The sequence below is a fragment of the Phyllostomus hastatus genome, unplaced genomic scaffold, assembly GCF_019186645.2.
Source record: "Phyllostomus hastatus isolate PE091 unplaced genomic scaffold, TTU_PhHast_1.1 phas_scaffold_11, whole genome shotgun sequence".
Taxonomy (NCBI): domain Eukaryota; kingdom Metazoa; phylum Chordata; class Mammalia; order Chiroptera; family Phyllostomidae; genus Phyllostomus; species Phyllostomus hastatus.
This window is the reverse complement of record NW_025334005.1, coordinates 7,510,816-7,529,610: the sequence shown is the minus strand read 5'-3', so window position 1 is coordinate 7,529,610 and position 18,795 is coordinate 7,510,816. Positions and strand designations below refer to the sequence as shown.

The window sequence follows — 18,795 nt, the reverse complement described above, 5'->3', positions numbered from 1 at the left end:
GAATATGGATTTTGGCTGTGCCAGGCAAGATGCCACATGCTACATGTGAGAAACGTTGTCTCTCAGTTCTTCCAAGAACTTTTAGCGAATACTATCAGGTTAGTTTTAAAATATTTGCTCTGGGTCAGCAAGATGATGGAATAGGAGGTCCCTTGCTCACACCCCCAACCCCCAATGCCCCCCACAGAGACAATATGTGATATAGCCACCCATGGACAAAAGTTCTGTGGAAATTTCGTGTTCTAGGTATGAAGTTGTGAAACCCCAGTGGAGCTGCTGAGGAGGGCTGTATTAAGAAGGCACACCAACAGAGAAAAGCTTGTATATACACAAGGTCAAGTGCAGAATTAGCTAACTCGAATTCCTCTTCCTGGCCTGGCATTTCCCCTGTTGTATCCTGACTAGGCTGGTTCACTGACCGTGGTCCTGGCTAGAGATGCAGAAACAGCCTTATATAAGTCTTTAACCTCTGTGAGTCTGTTTCCTTACCAATAAAATGTAGATAATAATAGTTCTTCATTCCTAAGGTTTTGTGAGAATTTTATGAATTACCATAAGGGCACTGGAATAGCACCTAGTATATGACAGGCAGTAGGTAATTTTTAATTCGTATTGTCTCAATAACCAACAACTGATTTGTATCAACTAGAAATCTGATGGTCAAACCTGATACCTGACTCCCTCAGCCACTGAGCTAATCCGTCTCCAGTGTCAAACATTCTACCTTCTGGAGCCAGTCTGTTCCTCTGCCTTCGCCGTCATTACTCTGGTCTAAATTACCATAATTTCTTTACTTCCACATTTTTGTTTTAGCCACTTGCCCCCTCCTCTTGGCCTCTTTCCATCTAACTCCTGGAGCAGCATTTCCCAAACTTGATTAATGAATACACCACTTCGAAAGGAAAGGAATTCACAAGGAATAGAGTTAGACACAGACTACCCTAAGACTTTGACTCTAGGAAAATGTCAGTTTTGAGTTTTTCTTGCAGAAGAGATATTTCATTGCCCTGGTAATTTTTTTTTAATTATTCAGATCCTCATGGAATTGAAAATATGCCTGCAACTCTGGGGGCAATGTCTGGGGACTCTGAATATGGTCTCACACCCACAGTGACCTTCCAAACCAAGATTCAGATTATTTGCTTCTGGGTTAAGACCTTGGAGGTGTCCATTGCACTTTGAATAAAACTCCATATTTTAAATGTGATCTCCAAAAACCTTCTGACCCTTGCCTGTCTCTTCAGCATTTATTTCACTATCTTCTGACCATCAGATTGTGCTCTTCTATTGTGCCAAGTTCCTTCCTGCCTCAAGGCTCACTTGCACAAGTGATTTTCTTAACTTGAATGCTTGCGTTCAGGTGGTGCTGCTTCCTGTCTCCTCAAAAAGCCCACTCCTCCTTCAGAGTAAACCACTTATTCAGGGATGCTCTCTCTGCACCCCCAGACCTGGTTATGCCCTCCTGTGATCTACTGTCCTGGCACTTCTGAGAAGTGCAATCAGTTATTTGCAGAATTATATCTTAACTGTGTTTGCTTAATGTGTGTCTTCCTGCCAGACCATGAGTTCCTCAAAGGTAAGGGTAAGTCTTTCTTGTTTGCTCTTGTATTTCCTATGGTACCACACAAAATGCTTGCTAGATAAGAGGTTGCCAAATGTTTGCTGGAAGGAAACTCCTCAGATCCAGAGCCAGATGATTAATTAATGACACATATTAGTAGATAATCTTATTGGAGTAAATATTATAAGTTTATACAAGAGCAAACTAGAAAAGTAAGCTATTGAGGTAACTTCCATCAGGACTGAGAGAGAACTCAGGATGGAAGCATCTGGGGTTTAGAGTCAAGGTCACCCAACTATTAAATATGTTAGAGTCCTCTACTCAGCACTTCCTTATCTAATTAAGCAGATCCACTTTGAGATAATGTACACTCCTTTTCTTTTGCCTCTTTGTGCTGATATGTAATATTTATGTGATTCTGGTTGTTTGCTTGACTTACTGAGGGTGACTATGGAGAAATGAGCCAAGCACCAAAATGTCTAGTAAAACCCAAGTTTCTCCAGGCTTATCAGGAGAGCAAGACAGGGTCCTCAGGGCTCTTAGGGTGATCAGGAGTTGTGGCCCAAAACAAGTTACTATGAGCTGAGCACAAATGGCCTCAGGTCTACTCCTGCGTTGCATGTATGGGGGCTGGAACAAGGGTATAAGTGGAGGCACGTATATCATATCTCTATGTAAAAGTTATAAATGAGTTGAAGAAACTCTTAAGCAAGATCTGCCCTGCCCTTCTGTTTTGACAAGCCAATGTTCATTATGAGATAGAAAGACAGATTTTAATTCAGAATTCTCAGAGGCTCAGAATGCCCTTCTGGAACATTTCCATGTGGTGAGTGCCATCATCTGTCTCCACTCCACTGCGCTCCCCATCCCACAGCCCATGGCCCAGTGTCTCCCTCCTTCCCAACCCCACTCTGGCCTGTGCTGTAAGGGCCCTCCCACCCATGTGCATGTGTGTGGGCACTACAGATGATGCGTCCAAGCTCTGTTCACATTTCTAGGAGGCAACTGCCCCTTGGCTCCTCACTGGGTGCAGAGTACACAACTTGGGAGGGCAGACCCAGGGGAGGGTCTTGTGTAGGCCTTGAGGGTGAGCTCAGGGCTGTTTGGGCAGGGAATTCTGGGGGCTTTACCTCTTGGTCCAATATACCTTTTTCCCCAAGCAAAGGCACGATGGAGAAAGCCAGAGTGAGGCCCTCAAAAGCATGGATTGCTGAGCAGAGACCCTTTCTTTCCATGTCAGAGGGTGACAAAAAATGGCATGGTGGCAACTGATTTATCCCATCTTTTTTCCCCCCCGTTATCATATATGGCTGTCTAGAAGAGGCTAAAACTGGGAGGAAGGAGTGAAATGCTACCTTGAGTGAAGGCTATTTTTCCCCCCTTATTGAAAGGCTTTGTTCAGACTGTTGATTCTGGAATTTGCCCCAATGTCATGCTACTTGGACTGGTCTCTCTGTTCTTTTAGGTCACTCCAGAGCCTCAAATGACCATGACTGCTAGCACAAATGTTTTACAGTGTTTCTGTCAGGTCGATGTTGGAAATACCAAGAGAGTACATGAAGTGAAGTAAGATTTGGATTCACTTGTTTATTCCTCGGAATGCCCTTCTGGAACATTTCCATGTGGCGAGTGCCATCATCTGTCTCCACTCCACTGCGCTCCCCCAACCCACAGCCGTGGCCGTGATTCCATGGCCCGTGGCGGTTGATTCATTGAAGATGACATTTATAGAGTAGTCTAGGCACATCTGATGTCTTATTTAAAATTATGATCTTACATGTCAAAGGACACAGAGGATTTCTAATATTGGTGGGTTTTTTAAAATAAGGCTCTACTATAAAACAGATGAGAGTGAAATGAAAACAACTGGAGTTGGAGGCCTGTCTCACTCCTTCTCTCATGAAAAGTCCCCAGGACCTCTGTTCAAGGTTTCTTGAAATGTGAGCCACCACAGTTCACCTGGGGCAGTTGGTAAAAATGCCTATTCCTGGGCCCTGTTCCTCTATATTAAACTGTGGGAACTGACATTTTTGACAAGAAACTGCAGTGATTCACGTGCACTCTAAAGCTTCCAGCTACAGCAGGTGCCCCTGGACTTGAGTGGGGCTAACACATCTGTGTTTTTAAATAACACTCCAGATAATGTTGGGTGCTCTCTGCAGGGAGAGTATCTGAGTCAGTGGTTCTCACAATGTGGTCCTGGCACTGGGGGCATCAGCATCCCCTGGGAACTTTCAGAAATTCACATTCTCAGGCTCCACACCATCCCTGAATAAAAACCTCCAGGACACAGCCTAGCAACCCATGTTTCCACATGCCCAGCAGGTGATTTGGACAGTGATTGTGTTTAAAAACCAGTCTCAAAATATCTCCCTGAATGTCACTCCCTGACACTTTATAAACAGGCATTGACCCTCCTGAACATTTTGTTTCGGCAGGAACTTCAGAGGGCGTGGAGGAGTCACAGGTCTCAAAGATTTGCCAGTGGCATTGCATATGCAGCCCTGATTTTGGTACTGGAGTGGTCCTGAGGTGTCCAGATTCAGGAGGGAGAAGGAAGACTTTCTGGAAATATTTTTTAAAATGGCCACTTTTATAAAGAGTGTTTAATTGTGTTCTATGTACTCTCCATATTTTTCAGACATTAAGCAATTTGAATCAGGAAAAACCCAATACACATCCCTAAAAAATAAAAGCAATCAGCAAAAAGTAATTTGGAAATGCAGTCAGCTGGGTGTGGCATTGGCTACAAAATTACCCAGAGCAGGTCAGGTGCTTCCAATTTCCCGAGTTTCTCAAGCTGATGACCAAAACCATGAAGGATTTTGTGGAGTTACAATGCTTATTTTTGTGCATGATTTTGGCTTTTTCTGAGCAAGAGTCAGGTACCTGTTTTGTTGTTTGAAGGTGTGATTTCTTTGAGGCTGCTGGCTGTCACTATTTGCTACTTTCAGGAGCAACGACTCACCATCCTATTTTTCTAACTGCTTTCTCCTTTCCCCTTTTCCATGCCCTGCCCCCATACTCCAAAGCAAGTGATTTATCTAGTTTATCTTATGTTTGGGAAAGAGATGGTTATATTCTTCCTCCTAGATATACATATTTCCCATTGTGTGGCTTTCCCTCCCATCATCCCACCTGGGGAAAGAGATTTCCCAACTTTAAGTTTCAGGCTGCTCTTCCATTATGCCACAGTGATCTGCTCCCAATCCAGCCCCCCACTTCTGGTCACCCCTGCCCTCTCCTAAGCAGTTGAGTGTTAGCTCTAAGTCAGGTTGTGGAAACAGAGCTCTCCATTTTTCCTCTTCTCACTTCTTATTTTTCCCACATCATAAAGTTATCTTTTAATATCTCTTATTTGTAACCCACTTACCCTATGTGTTCTACTTGTGGCTTAATTTACAGTGATCTGTTCTCATGTAACTTATTTATTTCTTCTTTACTAAAAATGTCACTGGATAGAAGTACTACATACAAAGTAAACTTAATGTTAATTTTGTCATTTCTAATACTTCTCAATCATGAAAATACAGTGTTAGATAGCTTATCTGTAGAACAAATCTCTGCATCTCTATTTGAAAACTTAGAATTTATCCCTGGTAAGAGAGTAAATGAGGCACCACAGCTGTGGCTAATGAGTCGATTTGACAGTCACCAGGCATGAGCAGGCTTTAAGCTAAGATACTCTTCATTTTGCTTTAGAGAAGGATACAGAGCAGGAGACATAACAGGTACAGATCTTCATTTCATAGGAAGACCAGCAGTTGCTCAAACATATGGTTTCCTTTGTTCCTTCACCTACAAAAGGTGTGTGGCTGCTATAGACGAGGGCCAGAAGCTTCCCACTGATCATTTATACTGGCCTCATCCTGTAGACCCAAGGCCGACACACCAGCTCAAGGCTCCCCCTCTCTGGGAGCAGTCCCACACCACAAGTGAAGCAGAGACAGCATCACATGTTTAGCTTAACTCTGTAGTTTTTAAGGAAATGGTGCTGGGAGGAGGAAATGAAGGTTGTCCCCAGATAGACCTGCGTGAGCCTGATCTGATGTTAATTTTTCACTCACAGCGGTTACAACTTCATCTGAATGATCGCATTGCATCTCTCAGAGGTGTTCCAGGGGTTACTTATTAGTTTATTAAGAGACTACGCACAGATTTTCTCTTGAGTGTCCTCCAGAACTAAAATTTTTATCTGAATCTTTTTTGGGGGTGTTCTTTCAACAGTGTCTGTAGGATGTACTTCTATGTTCTGGGCTGTGGTTGAACTGACTCTACTTGGTCAAGACCACTTTTTGCATTCTGACACAATGTCTCTGGGAATTGGCTGTCCTGTAACCAACATAATCCCTAAGAAGGGATATGAGTTTAAGTACCTGGTCACTGAGTGTGGCATTCAGAAAGAGGTAAGAGTTGTGGCCATTTCAAATAATAACCTAACCCCTGAATGTCAGCCTGACCTTAGCTTGCAATGGTGCTATGCTTACAGTCAGTGCAAGATAGGTACAGTCAAGGCCAAAGATGAAGAGCCTGCTCATTTTTATGACACTTGAATTTGGTGCTTTTAGGATAAAGACCAATGGGGACCCAGGATTTGGTCTTGAAGAGCTCATGATGCATCAGGGAAGAATACACTGATTTTTCAAGTAAAAAACTTTAAGTAAATTTATGATTTTGTGTTGGGCTGCATTCATAGCCATCCTGGGCTGCATGTGGCCTAGGGACCATGGGTTCGACACCCCTGGTAGAGCCTGACTTGGTGTTTTCTTGATGCTCCCTGAAGAGACTTTAGTATAAAGACCTTACATCTTGATGTGATCTGTTCCCTGTCCAGATTTCATTAAAACCCCCGCGTGAGGTGGTATTAAAAAGGTCTTTTTGCCCCATTAGGTTTGCTCTTATGGAGTGATTTTTTTTATTTAGCTCTCCACTATACCATCATTCACAAAGGAGTCACTGGAAGAATTCCCTTAATGTGCTTTGTTTCCAGGTGAGTTTAATGGACCAATTGGTTCACAGTTCGCTTTCTAAGCAGTGCTTGTTAAAAGTCAAACATTTGGAAAATGAAGCTCAGCTGGGCTGGAGTCCTGGACTGACGCTGGTTTGAACAATTCCTTTGTCCAACGAAATACTTCTCTGTGTCATTTGTCATTGCACATGCTCTGCCCAGGCCCATTTGGGTCATCCTCTCCATTTCTGTGTGCCTCTCACCTTGCTTCTGGGCAGTGGGGCCTTTAATAACCTCAACTGGGCCTTGGGAGTTGATGAAATTCTCCCCGCCTCTATGATTGAGTGGAATTTGTAAGAAAGCTGACTCTATTGCCTGATTCAAGGACGAAGCGTGAGGCAGCATTTGACTTTGGAGCTCTCTTGCAGTTTTGGCTGAGGCAAGGACTTTGCCTGAAATAGCACACTTTTCTTATCTTCATTTTCCTCTCTTGCTTCCCCATTGCCTTACTGGGGGCACTTCTAGAATAAATCACCTGTATTTAAATCTTCTGGTCAGATTCTGCTTGTGGGGATCCTACTGGGACAGTACAGTGGGCTAATAGAGCTCAGAGGTTGAAATGCTGAAGGTCATGTAGTTAGGAGATGGCAAGTGAGGGCCTAAACACTCCTTGTCGCACAGTTGCCCCTCTGAGGATCAGGAGATGCTTGGGAAGATAGGAATGGTGACAAAAGCATTCAGTTTCTACTCTTCATGGTCAAACATTTAAAAAAATTAATCCTGACCTAAGGTGGATAACTCTTTCTTCTATATAAGACCTAATGTTTCTAATTGTGGTAACTTACATAAACCTGTACACTCGAATGGGCATTATTGGATTGAAAAACTAGTGTTCTTTTTTTAAAAAAAGAAATTAGGGTGCTTGTTTAATGTGGATACTATGACCCTATGGCTTTTGGGAAAATTTACTAAACTTTTTTTATACCTTGAGGATATAAACTTTCAGTGTTCTAGTATGTATTCTTGTTGTTGCTATTTATTTGTTTATTTTTTTAATTGTTCATTTATGGTTGTTCCCATTTTTCCACCATCACTCTCCCCGACCCTACCCCACCCCCACCACCCACATTCAATGCTCACTCCCTCCGACCATGTCTTGGTCCATGTGTCCTTATACATGTTCCTTGACCTTTCCCCTTCTTTGCCCGAACATCTTTCTCCTCCAACCCCTCTGGGCACTGTCAGTTCTGTCTTCATTTCCATGTCTCTGGTTCTATTTTGCTCGCTTGTTTGTTTTGTTGATTATGTTCTACTTCTAATGGTAAATCTAAAAACTCTATGACTCCTGCTCTATGCTTGGGAGGGTTGTCTTTGGGAACTTCTGCATAAAGGTATCAGACCTAACATTCTTGATTGGGGAATAGGGTGTTGGCAGGGGGAGTGGGGAACTCTTTTCTTTTCTTAAAATTTTAACCGTATTTTTTTTCCATGACCATTTACCCATTTGGAGGGGAAACTCTTAATTGTGTTATTACTAAAAAAATCAATTAGGGGACAGGGTGGTGGTGGTGGGGGGAGGGTTGGCGGCAAAGCCACTACTGTTTAAGTAGGGTAGGCAGCAATCAGCCAGGTTAAAATGAGACTTAGTGGCTTATTTTAACATTTAACCTGATAGGCAAATTTTCTTTTCTTTAAAACTTTTGGCTCATCCTTTTTAGATACCACTCCAAGCACCACTGACAACAGACTTACAGAGTCCAACAATGACCTTCCCCCTGCCAAATCTGGTCTTTTCTCGAACTTACCTAATACTTGCTTGTTCGGATTGCCTTGGATTCCATACTTCCAAGACCCCTGGGTAAGATCCTTAGAACAGGCAGCAACAATGTGGTTGATAGAAGGAAGGACAAAGCTCAAGTCTCTGCTTATTAGTTTTTTTAAAATTTTAGTTTAGATAGTGTCTAGCTAGGTGATAAGTCCCACATTAATTATAATCATGTTTGAAAAAAGTGCCCCTTCTGTAAGTGTCCACATATGTTGTGGTCTTATTGATAAATCTTCTCTCACTGCAGTTATTGAGTCAAATGAGCTAAATCTCCACCTGGTTTAAATGTAATCTGGGTTGATGATCAAACCATTCACTTTAAATAGTGCTTGTGTACTGGGATAAAAGTTGCCATGTGACTCGATCTCCTCCACCTTCCCATCTAACAGCTGACACATAGTAGGTGCTCAATATTCATTGGTCAAAGAGTAGTCAGTTGGGTTTTCTGTACCAAATTTGCTGGTAGCAACATTGTAGCTGTTCATTAACTACCTGTCTTTTTCTTCTGCAGGTGAAGCCACCTCATCACTCACTTCTACTTAAAAGGCCTCATTCTTTAGCCTATGAGAATGCCAATGTGTCTGTGTTTTAGGTTATTCTGTAGCAATCTTGATAAGTGTGATTTATAGAATTCTTAAATCTAGTTTTTAAACCAATCACTGTAGATTTAGGGACTTATCTATGCCACCTCCTGGGATGCCATCTAGAATAACTTCCAGATGTGTTGTGATAGTGCCTAATATTTCTTCTATTTTAAGAAGTGTGAGTTTTAGCAAAGTGGCAATGTAGCCCTTGTATATTCTCTTATGACAGGTGGGTATCTATATATAATTTTTATGTGGAGTTGATTTTACAAATAAAACATGCTGTGTCTTTGTGGCTATACTTCTTGATGTCTGAGTGCTGAACTCACATCAGGCCCATCCTGTGAGGTTGGTGTGGAAGGTCATTGTCACCCACCCTGCTGTAAGTAGCTGTTCAATAAATCACTTATGAGGGCTCTGGTTGGTGTAGTTCAGTGGATTGATTGAGGGCTGCAAATCAAAGGGTTGCTGGTTCGATTCCCAGGCAGGACACATGCCTGGGTTGTGGGACAGGTCCCCAGTGGGGGTCACACATTGATATTTCTCTCCCTCTGTTTCTCCCTCCATTCCTATCTCTCTAAAAAATAAAATAAAATAAAACCTTTTAAAAAATCACTTATGAGAGGGGTACCCAAATAAAAAACCCAGAATTTATTTATATAAAATTGTGTATTTATTCTTACATGTTTAAACTTCAGTCACTGTCAAAGTACTCTCCATTTGATGCAATACACCAATCGCAACATTTTTCCCACTGCTCACAACAGTTTTTGAACTTGTTGATTTTGATGCCTATTAGTGCTTCTGCTGTTTTTTGATTCAACTCTTCCATACTGGCAAAAAGTTTTTCCCTTTGAGGACTTTTTTTCTCTTCCAGGGAAACAAAAAAAGTTGCCTGGGACAAGATTGGGTGAATAAGGAGGGTGGGGTACAGGGTCATGCTGGTTTTTTTTTTTGGTCAAAAACTGCTGAACACTCAGTGTGGTGTAGACAGGTGCACTCATAAGTCACCCATCATGAAAATGGGTAAATGTGTTGAAAGAATCTTCAAAAAACATTCACCAAAGCTGAATGCAGCCTCTTACACCAATGCCATCTGGGACACTGATACAGATGGGTTCCTAGAACACTCACCTAGAAGGGGAAACCTCTACTACAAGTGGCCTACCCTGCAGAAGATAATTTCATTTTGAGGGGGTCCCTGCTTATACAATGATTCTGCTAGTTTATGCCTGATAGCACATTAGAATTATTTTAGTTTAACCTCTTGTGAGTGGAGATGAGGTTGGAAAAATGAGTTGAGACAGAACTTTCACAAAGATGAGTGAGTGGTTCTTATCTGCCAGTTAATTAAGCACATCTTAACACCAGGGACCCTCTTCAATATTAGCAATTGTATCGAACTCCTACTTTTAATTTTTAATTTTTATTTTTTATTTAATTGTTGTTCAAGTACAGTTTTCTGTCTTTTACTCCCATCCCAGCCAACCCCCCCAGCCCTCCCCACCTCCCTCCCATTTCCACCCCCCTAGTTTTTGTCTATGTGTCCTTTATACTTGTTCCTGTAAACCCTTTTCCCCTAAAACTCTCTTCCCTCGATCTCCTACTTTTAAACCAATATTGAGTCTGAATTCTTATCTGAGAGTCTGAATTCCATTCAGATTGCATTTCACTTACTAGCGTGTGGCTTAGGGCTGATTTTTTAATTCTTCCATGTATCACATGATTATCTGTAAAATGGGAATAAAATATGTAATATCTCCCTCCTAGGACTTTTAATAACTAAATGAGTTAAGAAAAATTTTAGAACAAGTGCTTATTTGTTTTTTTTTAATTAAATTTATTGGGGTGACATTTGTTAATAGAATTACATAGGTTTCAAGTGTACAATTCTATAATACATCATCTGTATATTGCATTGAGTATTTACCACCCAAAGTCAAATCTCCTTCCATCACCATATATTTGACCCCCTTTACCCTTTATTAACCTTTCCCCACCCCCCTTTTCCTCTGGTAACCATTATACTGTTGTCTGTGCTTATGAGTTTTTGTTTTAGAACAAAATGTGTTTAAATGTTAACTCACGTCACAGATACAAAGGATAAGACAAAGGTCTTTCTGCAAATTTAATGAGATTAGAACGGAATTCAACCAACAGCTCAAATGAACTCAGAAGCCTCTTCTTTCCCAGAATCTGTAGATAAGAGCCCAGCCTGGCCAACATTGTGATTTGGCCCCATGGGACCCTAAGTAGAGAAGCCAGCTGAGCCCACTTGGGCTTCTGATGTCACATCTGTGAGGCAATGAGTGGTATTGCTTTAAGCTGCCAGATTTGTGGTGATTGTTATGCAGAAATAGGAAAGTAATACAAAAGGCATTCTGAGTGCTTGAGAGAATTGGGTCATGGTTCCTGGAACTCAGAGAGGCAGGAAAGAATTGTAGGGAATACAGTACAACAGTAAAGAGGAATAGATTAGATTTTACTTAGAAACATGGATTTAGCTCCACACAGAAAGGTGAAATAAAGAACTCATGGATATTGACAACAGTGTGGTGATTACAGGGGTTAAAGGGAGGTGAATTTAGGTGGAAGAGGGTATGAGGGAGATAAATGGTAATGGAAAAATACAATAAAAATAAATAAAAAAACACAAGAAAAACCCTTAAGGCCTATAGCACTACATTGTTTATAAACATACAATAAGATATATTTTTCACATTTGCACATATGTAAAAAACACTTGGAAAGTAGTATGGAAGGATGTACATTAACCACTTTTAAGGGTGACCATTAGGAATCAAGGAATGGGATAAAAGGAAAATAATACAATTAGAGGGTTTTCACAAAGATGAATGATACTAGTTGACTATGCTATAGAGTAGGATCAATTGATTTCTGGGTCCTGAGATTACAATAATAATTAGGAATACATACTAGGACACACACATGCACACAGAGAAAAGACCAGGTGTGAAACACAAACAGAGGATGGCCATCAACAAGCCAAAGAGAGGCCTCAAGAGAAACCAACCTTGCCAACACCTTGATCTCAGACTTCTAACCTCCAGGATTATGAAGCTAAATTTCTGTTGTTTAAGCCAGCCTATGGTACTTTGTCATGGAAACACTAGCAAATGAGTAAGACTAATATTTGTTCTGCTTTAGGATATTGGAGTCTTACTGGGTTCACTGTTCAAAATTTTTTTTTCTTGTATTCTGCTCCATAGTATTTTGATATTTTGAGAAACCTGGAGGGTGGGTGTGATTATACTATTTATAATACTGCAAACAGGTTTTTTTTTTTTTCTGGACACAATTACAAATGTCACCTAAGGTGAGGCATATCCCAAATTCGGGACCAGTTCTGTTCAGAGAACATGGAAAAGATTTCAGTTTAATTTTGGATTTGGTGGTGGTACGGGACTACTAGTCAAAGCACCTCCTGCTTTCGTGGTCTTGGAATAAGCCTGTCTCTGTGTTGGCCATCAGGGTCCCTGTTGGTAAAATGGGAATGTTTCCCGGGGTCTTTACCTCCCTTTCCCCTTGGAACTGAATAGTGTGGGTGAAGCAGGAAGGTGTTCACCCATTTACTCTAACTTCATTTGTTTCCAGCAGTTTTTTGATTTATTCTAACCAGTCCCAAACAAGTTAGCTAGATTCCCAGGCTGTGTCATTCAGGATGACTAGGGTTAACCTTGGACTCCAGGCACTAAACCACTACTGGCAATGGACGCTTCCATATACAAGTTGTACAGGTGGTGAAGTGTCACATAGCACAGTGCATTAAGAAATAACAGATAATCCATTAGAAGAAAAGCCATTTTATTATAACTCCTTATGAAGTTAAAAACAGAAGCAGATCCTTCTAAACAAAGGATTATAGAACAACAAAGTCCATCCCATTAAAAATCAAATCATCTAAAACATTAAATTTAAGATGACAAACAGGACCCTGAGACAGCACTCCAGCTTCTAACACACCATCCTCCTACAGTCACAGCTACAGTGATTGTATCCGCTTCTGAATTCCCAGGTGGAAAAAGATGAGCTGAGAGAGTGTTTTAAGTGGCAAACATGATTGTCGCTCTGCAAAGAGAAAAAAAATCAGCATCTTCACAGTGTAGCTTTCTCCTTTGTCTCAGAGGCCCTAGTGTTTCTGAGCCCCAGGGATGGGTGGAGCAGGGGAGCAAAGAGGTAATGTTTTGGGTCATGTTCTAAAAGCATTAATACAAGTTGTATATGTCTAGTGATATAAGTATTTTTATTTTTCTTAACCATAAAATATGTCACAGATGTGTAATATACATATGATTTTATATAGAATCTGTAACACACCTCAAATTTTAAAGAGTGCTTACCATCTCTCTAGTGCACAGCTCCTCCCCTCCAGACAGAGCTACATCCAAGTTCATAATATACATATCTGTATATATTAGAATTTCCCTTCTCACTGCCCAGGAAGGGAAAGCCATATATAATTTAGGAAATGTACACCATGGCAGTCAGGCATTTAATCCCTTAGGGACAGAGTCTAAGATATTCCCGAGTGCATATTATTGTGGATTATCTCTACCTTATCAAAGTCCACATTCTATGGTTTGCTATCAATTTTACAACATTTCTACTCAATATTCTATTGATGTTGACTTTGGTAAAAATGTTTCACCTACGGCCTCCTCCTCCATGGCTCCTGAGAGACAATCTGAGTCAGCGTGGTTAAACCCAGTTAACATGCTGATTAATGCCAGACAGACGAGGGACTGCTAAAACGATCAACGCCCCTAATGAGGAAGGAATGCCTTAACCAGCTTTTCCTGAATTGGAAGTGCAGGTGTTTATACAATTTCCTTGTAAAAACCTTGGTGTTTTCTGTTATAACATACCCTTGAACTGTGTTAGTCTACATACTTTAAGTAAGCTCACCTCAACTTTCTGGTTGATTGTCTTTCCAATGTATAAATTTGCTATTCCTGATCTTTTTGGGGGACCACCTTGTTTATTTGCATCATTTCCTATGCTTATTCTTATAGGAGCTGGATGGCTAGAGAAAGGGGAAAGAAGATACAAAGGAATGGGATTAATATCTATGCAAGTCCTGGTGATTGAAGTTCAGTACCTCAACCTGTGGTGTCATCCTGTCCTCACTTTAGAAAATGAGTTAATAGTTCAACGACAGCAACAACAAAATTAAACTAATGAGCAAAACAGAACCAGAGGTATGGAAACATGGAACAGACTGACAGCGACCAGAGGGGAATCGGGAGGGGCATAATGGTGGAAAGAAGGGGAAGGGACTAGTCAAAGAACATGTATGAATGACCCATGGACATGGACAATGGTGCAGGGATTGACTGTGGGAGCGGGTGTGGGCTGGGCAGAGGACAGCAAAGGGGGAAAAATGGAGACAATTGTAATATAGTGACAATAAAAAATTTTAAAAAAGAAGAAAATGAGTTAATAGTTTAACAATTGAACCTAGGAAGCTTCATATAGGGAAGGGTCTCCCAAATATCACCAGATTGCTATTAGCTGATCAGAAACCATTACTTAGAATTGGATGATCTTAAGCCATCTATAAAAGGCAGGGTCTAAATGAACTAATAAGAGTCCTATCTCATCAATCATGGATAAAGTTAAAATATTTAACATTAAACTAGTTAAAACTAGTATTCTAATAAACCTCTTTCCCTAGTCTAAGAACTTATAATGACCAATCTACTACCATTGATTTAATTAGGACTTCAAATATTCCCAGTGGGTCTTGGCTAAGAGAGAAGAAATAGAATTTGTAACATGAACACTATAATTAGAACAAGATGATTTCTCAATCTAGGAGTTACTATATATGTGGTGAAATGAGGCCTAGTAGTTGCATACACAGCTTTATACCTCAATGAAGAGAATTAACTGATGTGATGAGGGCACCAGCCACTACACACATTTTATGAGCCAAGCACTGTTTAATCTCTTTACATGCATTATGTCATTGACTTCTTACCACAGATCTGTGAAATAGGCACTATTCTCTCCACTTTACAGGTGGGGAGTCTAAGGCACAGAATTAATAAGTAACTCCTTTAAAGTCACACTGGTAATAAGTAGCAGAGCTGAGAGATCAGGGACACAGAACAATATGGCACCAAGAGAGTAAGAGTCTCGGGAAGGCTTGGTCAACACTGTATTCCTCTCTAGGCTTCGGCTCTCTTCTCCTCCTCTAACCAGTAAAGACAGTGGAGATGATGGAAACCAGTGTGGTAGACTCACAGCGGGACAGCACAGGCCACAGGTATTGAAGCTTCAAGAGTGGAGATCAGCGACAAAAAGATGATTTCAGATACAAAAAGGAGATGATCCCTTGGGAGTGCCTGAGGAGACAAAGGAAATGTATAAGTTGACTTAAACATTTTGTTAGGAATTAGTTGGTTTCGTCAACATCTCTAAGAAATGGGCACACACATTAAAAGGCATCTTACCAGTGGGAAAGAGAGAGCCATTTTCTAAGAGGCCAGAAGAATTAACTTCTGTTACAGGGCATGGTTCACAGGGGGTGAGAGAACCTGCTACTTGAGTTTAAATAAGATTGTCTCAAGGTGGTCATTTATATGATCAAGAAAGCATTCATAATTTCTTCTCTTGAGAAACTTTTCTCCAGATTTTAGGCCTTGTGACACTGAGCACAACCTTAAAATAGTGAGATACATCTAGTTATAAAGAATACTTTAAATAGGTTTATGTTCTTCAGACAAAACATTTTTTAAGGAAATGTGAATGATGGAGCATAGGCAATGTGAAAATTTAATCTCATCATCTGGGGACCACCACAGTGAATACTGGTGCATGTTTTCTTTGTGTATCCTCAATATTTATTTAACGCAAGGGAAACTCTCCTGTTAGCTTATCGGGCCCAGCCACTAATTCTCATCAGCCTCCTGATATTTTTTTAGGAACATGAACATAGTATTAAAATTTGTTTTAAAAAAGGCACTAAGCCTTTGTTCTTTAGTTTTTAAATAGGGAAGAAGTTAAAGGAAATGACACATTTCTAAGGGTTTCTTACTGGAAGTTGAGTGGGGTGAGATTGGTTATGTGTGAAGGCAAAGCGCCCAAGTTACCTGTGAGGCTTTCAAACTATCCATACCCTGAGTCAGACTGATGCCCTTATTCTGTCCATCCCAATCCCTGAATCAGGAAGGGGCACCAGGCTCTCCACTGGGAGCTCAGGTGTAGGGGACAGGTACGGTGGTCACTTGAAGATGTCATTTGAAAATGTCAGATATGTCAACTACTTGAACTCTTTCTCCACGTGCCTGCAGCCAGGAAGCACTATAAAAATTTAGAGGTGTATGAAGCTATGTGGTTAACTTTTTACAATGGGTCAGGGATGGGCTATGTAGCTTCTGGCCCAGCGACTCAACCTTGCCCTTCTAGAATGAAAACACCTGTGGACAGTAAATAAATGAATGAGTAAATGAGCATAGCTGTGTTCCAATGAGGGTGAATTAATGAACACTGAAGTTTGAATTTTATACTTCTTAGCCTATCACCAAATATTATTTTTTGTTATCTTTTAAGCATTGAAGCATTTAAAAATCTATTCTTAGCTCATGGACCACATAAATAGGTGGTGGGCCAGATCAGGCCTATGGGCTGTAGTAATTTGCTGACTCCTTGTATAGAGAACAAAAAAATAAAACATACGTATTCTTTTCTAAAAGTTAGATGAGTCCCATGTATTATTTAATTAAAAAATTTTAAAAATCCTTACCTAGGACATTTTTTCATTGCTTTTAGAGAGAGAGGAAGGAAGAGAGAGAAACCAGGGATGGAACCCACAATGCTTTGGTTACGGGATGACATTCCAACCAACTGAGCCTCACTGGCTAGGGTAGGTCTTATTTAGTTTTGCATTCTCTGGAGGGAGGTACAACTGACTGATGAGTGGAAACTGCATTTTCACCTTCCTTCACTGCTCATGGTCTGGATATAACATTTGGCAAAAATCAATTTGTCTTATTACTAGAATATAAAGAAACTAAAACAACAAAATATCCCCAAACCAAAACCATGGTATGCTGTTTGTGAGCCTGAAACTCTCTAAGAAGATTTAATTAGACAGGTATATTATTACCTGAATCTGAATCTTACAATTAGTGGGATGGTATTGAAACTCATAAAATCCTTGATACACTGAGGTTACAGGACAATGGTCTCCTAGAAACACTTCTTCAGGGCCCACCAGTAGATCATTATCAAATGCAGTTGACTTGACTCTGGCCAGGAACAGAGAGGGGCTGCATCGCACATACACTATTGTTAGGTAGAAAGTAAAAGCTGTCAGATCATCCAATGGTACCATGGAAAGTCAGGGAAGCTCAAGGCCAGTTAACAATAAAAGGCACACCCCTCCCCCTGCCCTTGGTAGAGGAAAACAGATTTGAGAGGTGATTGTTATAGTCTTACTTTCCCCCTTGAAACACTCACTTGCCCTCCCACCTCCAAGAATCATCCAGGTGAGCCTGCACATGGATAAGCATTAACCCAAACAAGATTTTAGATGCCCCATTTTACAGTTCTAAGTGGAAGGCATCTCCACTGTGGCATTTATATTAGTAATTATGGTCAATGGTCAGCCGGCCCTCATTCCCAGCTTCAACTCCTGAAAAGCACAACCTTTGTTCTAATCCTGGTATCTGTGTAATTTTGGTATTTTCTGAAGCAATACAGAGTATTGAAACATGCAGATTTGGAAAGTCAAAGAACTAGCCTCATTATTGATCATCAAGTTTCCACCATCTCTTCTAGTACTCTGTAAATACTGGTTGTTCTCCAGAGCAAGTCCAAATCAGAGAAAACAGGAGGTACAGCCCTCCTGACACCGGAAAAGCCTTCATCTGGCCAGAGCCCAAGGCAACATTCATTCAGGGAACAGGAAGCTGTGAAAGGACCACCTGCCTTGTGTTATAACCGAAGTCTGTCAGGTGTCCACAATAATCCACCACCTTGGACAGCTTGAGGAGGGCCTTTACTCATTATAAGAAAACCTAAAAGTTAGCATTTTATTAATACAAGTACTGGAGAGTAAGGTGAATAGAGTGAAATGCATCTTTTGAATACTTCCATACAAACCGTCTTCCTTGGTGTCAAGGTTATATTTGTGAATCCATCAGTTTCAGATGTGTGTTGAGTGAATTTCAGTGGCTGGTCCTTGGGAGGTAATCTGAAAAGCACGGAGGAGGAACATGTTTATTGCTGATGATTCTGAACCTATAGAGGAGTTCTTGCAAGGTTTTTTTTCTTTTAACATTTCTGAGTACACATATTTCTTGGTGATGGTGGTAGGGTGGTACTGAAGTGAGGAGCTTTAAGAAACACGACATTTTCTGTACACCCACAAAGCAAACCTCTGAGTATAATTGGGACCTAGAAAACCAGTTTTATCTGCTCCCAATATCACCAGTAGGAAAACCTGTCAAAAGCTCATTCTTTATGCATGTTACGAAATACTTAGTGCTAAAGTAAAATTCCTTTGTCACTTAGAAATCTTAAATAAGATTTTTTTCAGAACTCACTAAGAAAAAAACCTCAGATCATCATTTGATTCAAGTGCAGCATGTATTTTTTTTTATTTTAATTGTTGTTCAAGTAGTTTTCTGCCTTTTACCCCCATCCCAGCCCCCTTCCAGCCCTCTCCACCTCCCTCTGGTTTCCACTCCCCCCTTGTTATTTGTCCCTGTGTCCTTTATACTTGTTCCTGCAAACCCTTCCCCCTTTCCCCTGAAATTCCCTCCCCTCTCCCCTCTGGGCTGCATGTATTTTTTAAATACCAAATTCTTTGCTAGAGATAAAAGACTCTACAGTGATTTTTTTCATTATT

General features: G+C 40.7%; 1 protein-coding gene across 1 annotated transcript; it reads left to right on the top strand.

The window, feature by feature from the left end:
• Positions 1–4,376: 4,376 nt before the first annotated feature.
• Positions 4,377–8,926, top strand: OOSP3 (oocyte secreted protein family member 3). Its single transcript, XM_045854759.1, has 5 exons — positions 4,377–4,446; positions 5,789–6,064; positions 6,452–6,545; positions 8,208–8,367; positions 8,846–8,926. Exons 1-5 carry the CDS (start codon positions 4,377–4,379, stop codon positions 8,924–8,926), a joined length of 681 nt encoding a protein of 226 aa, XP_045710715.1.
• Positions 8,927–18,795: the final 9,869 nt, after the last annotated feature.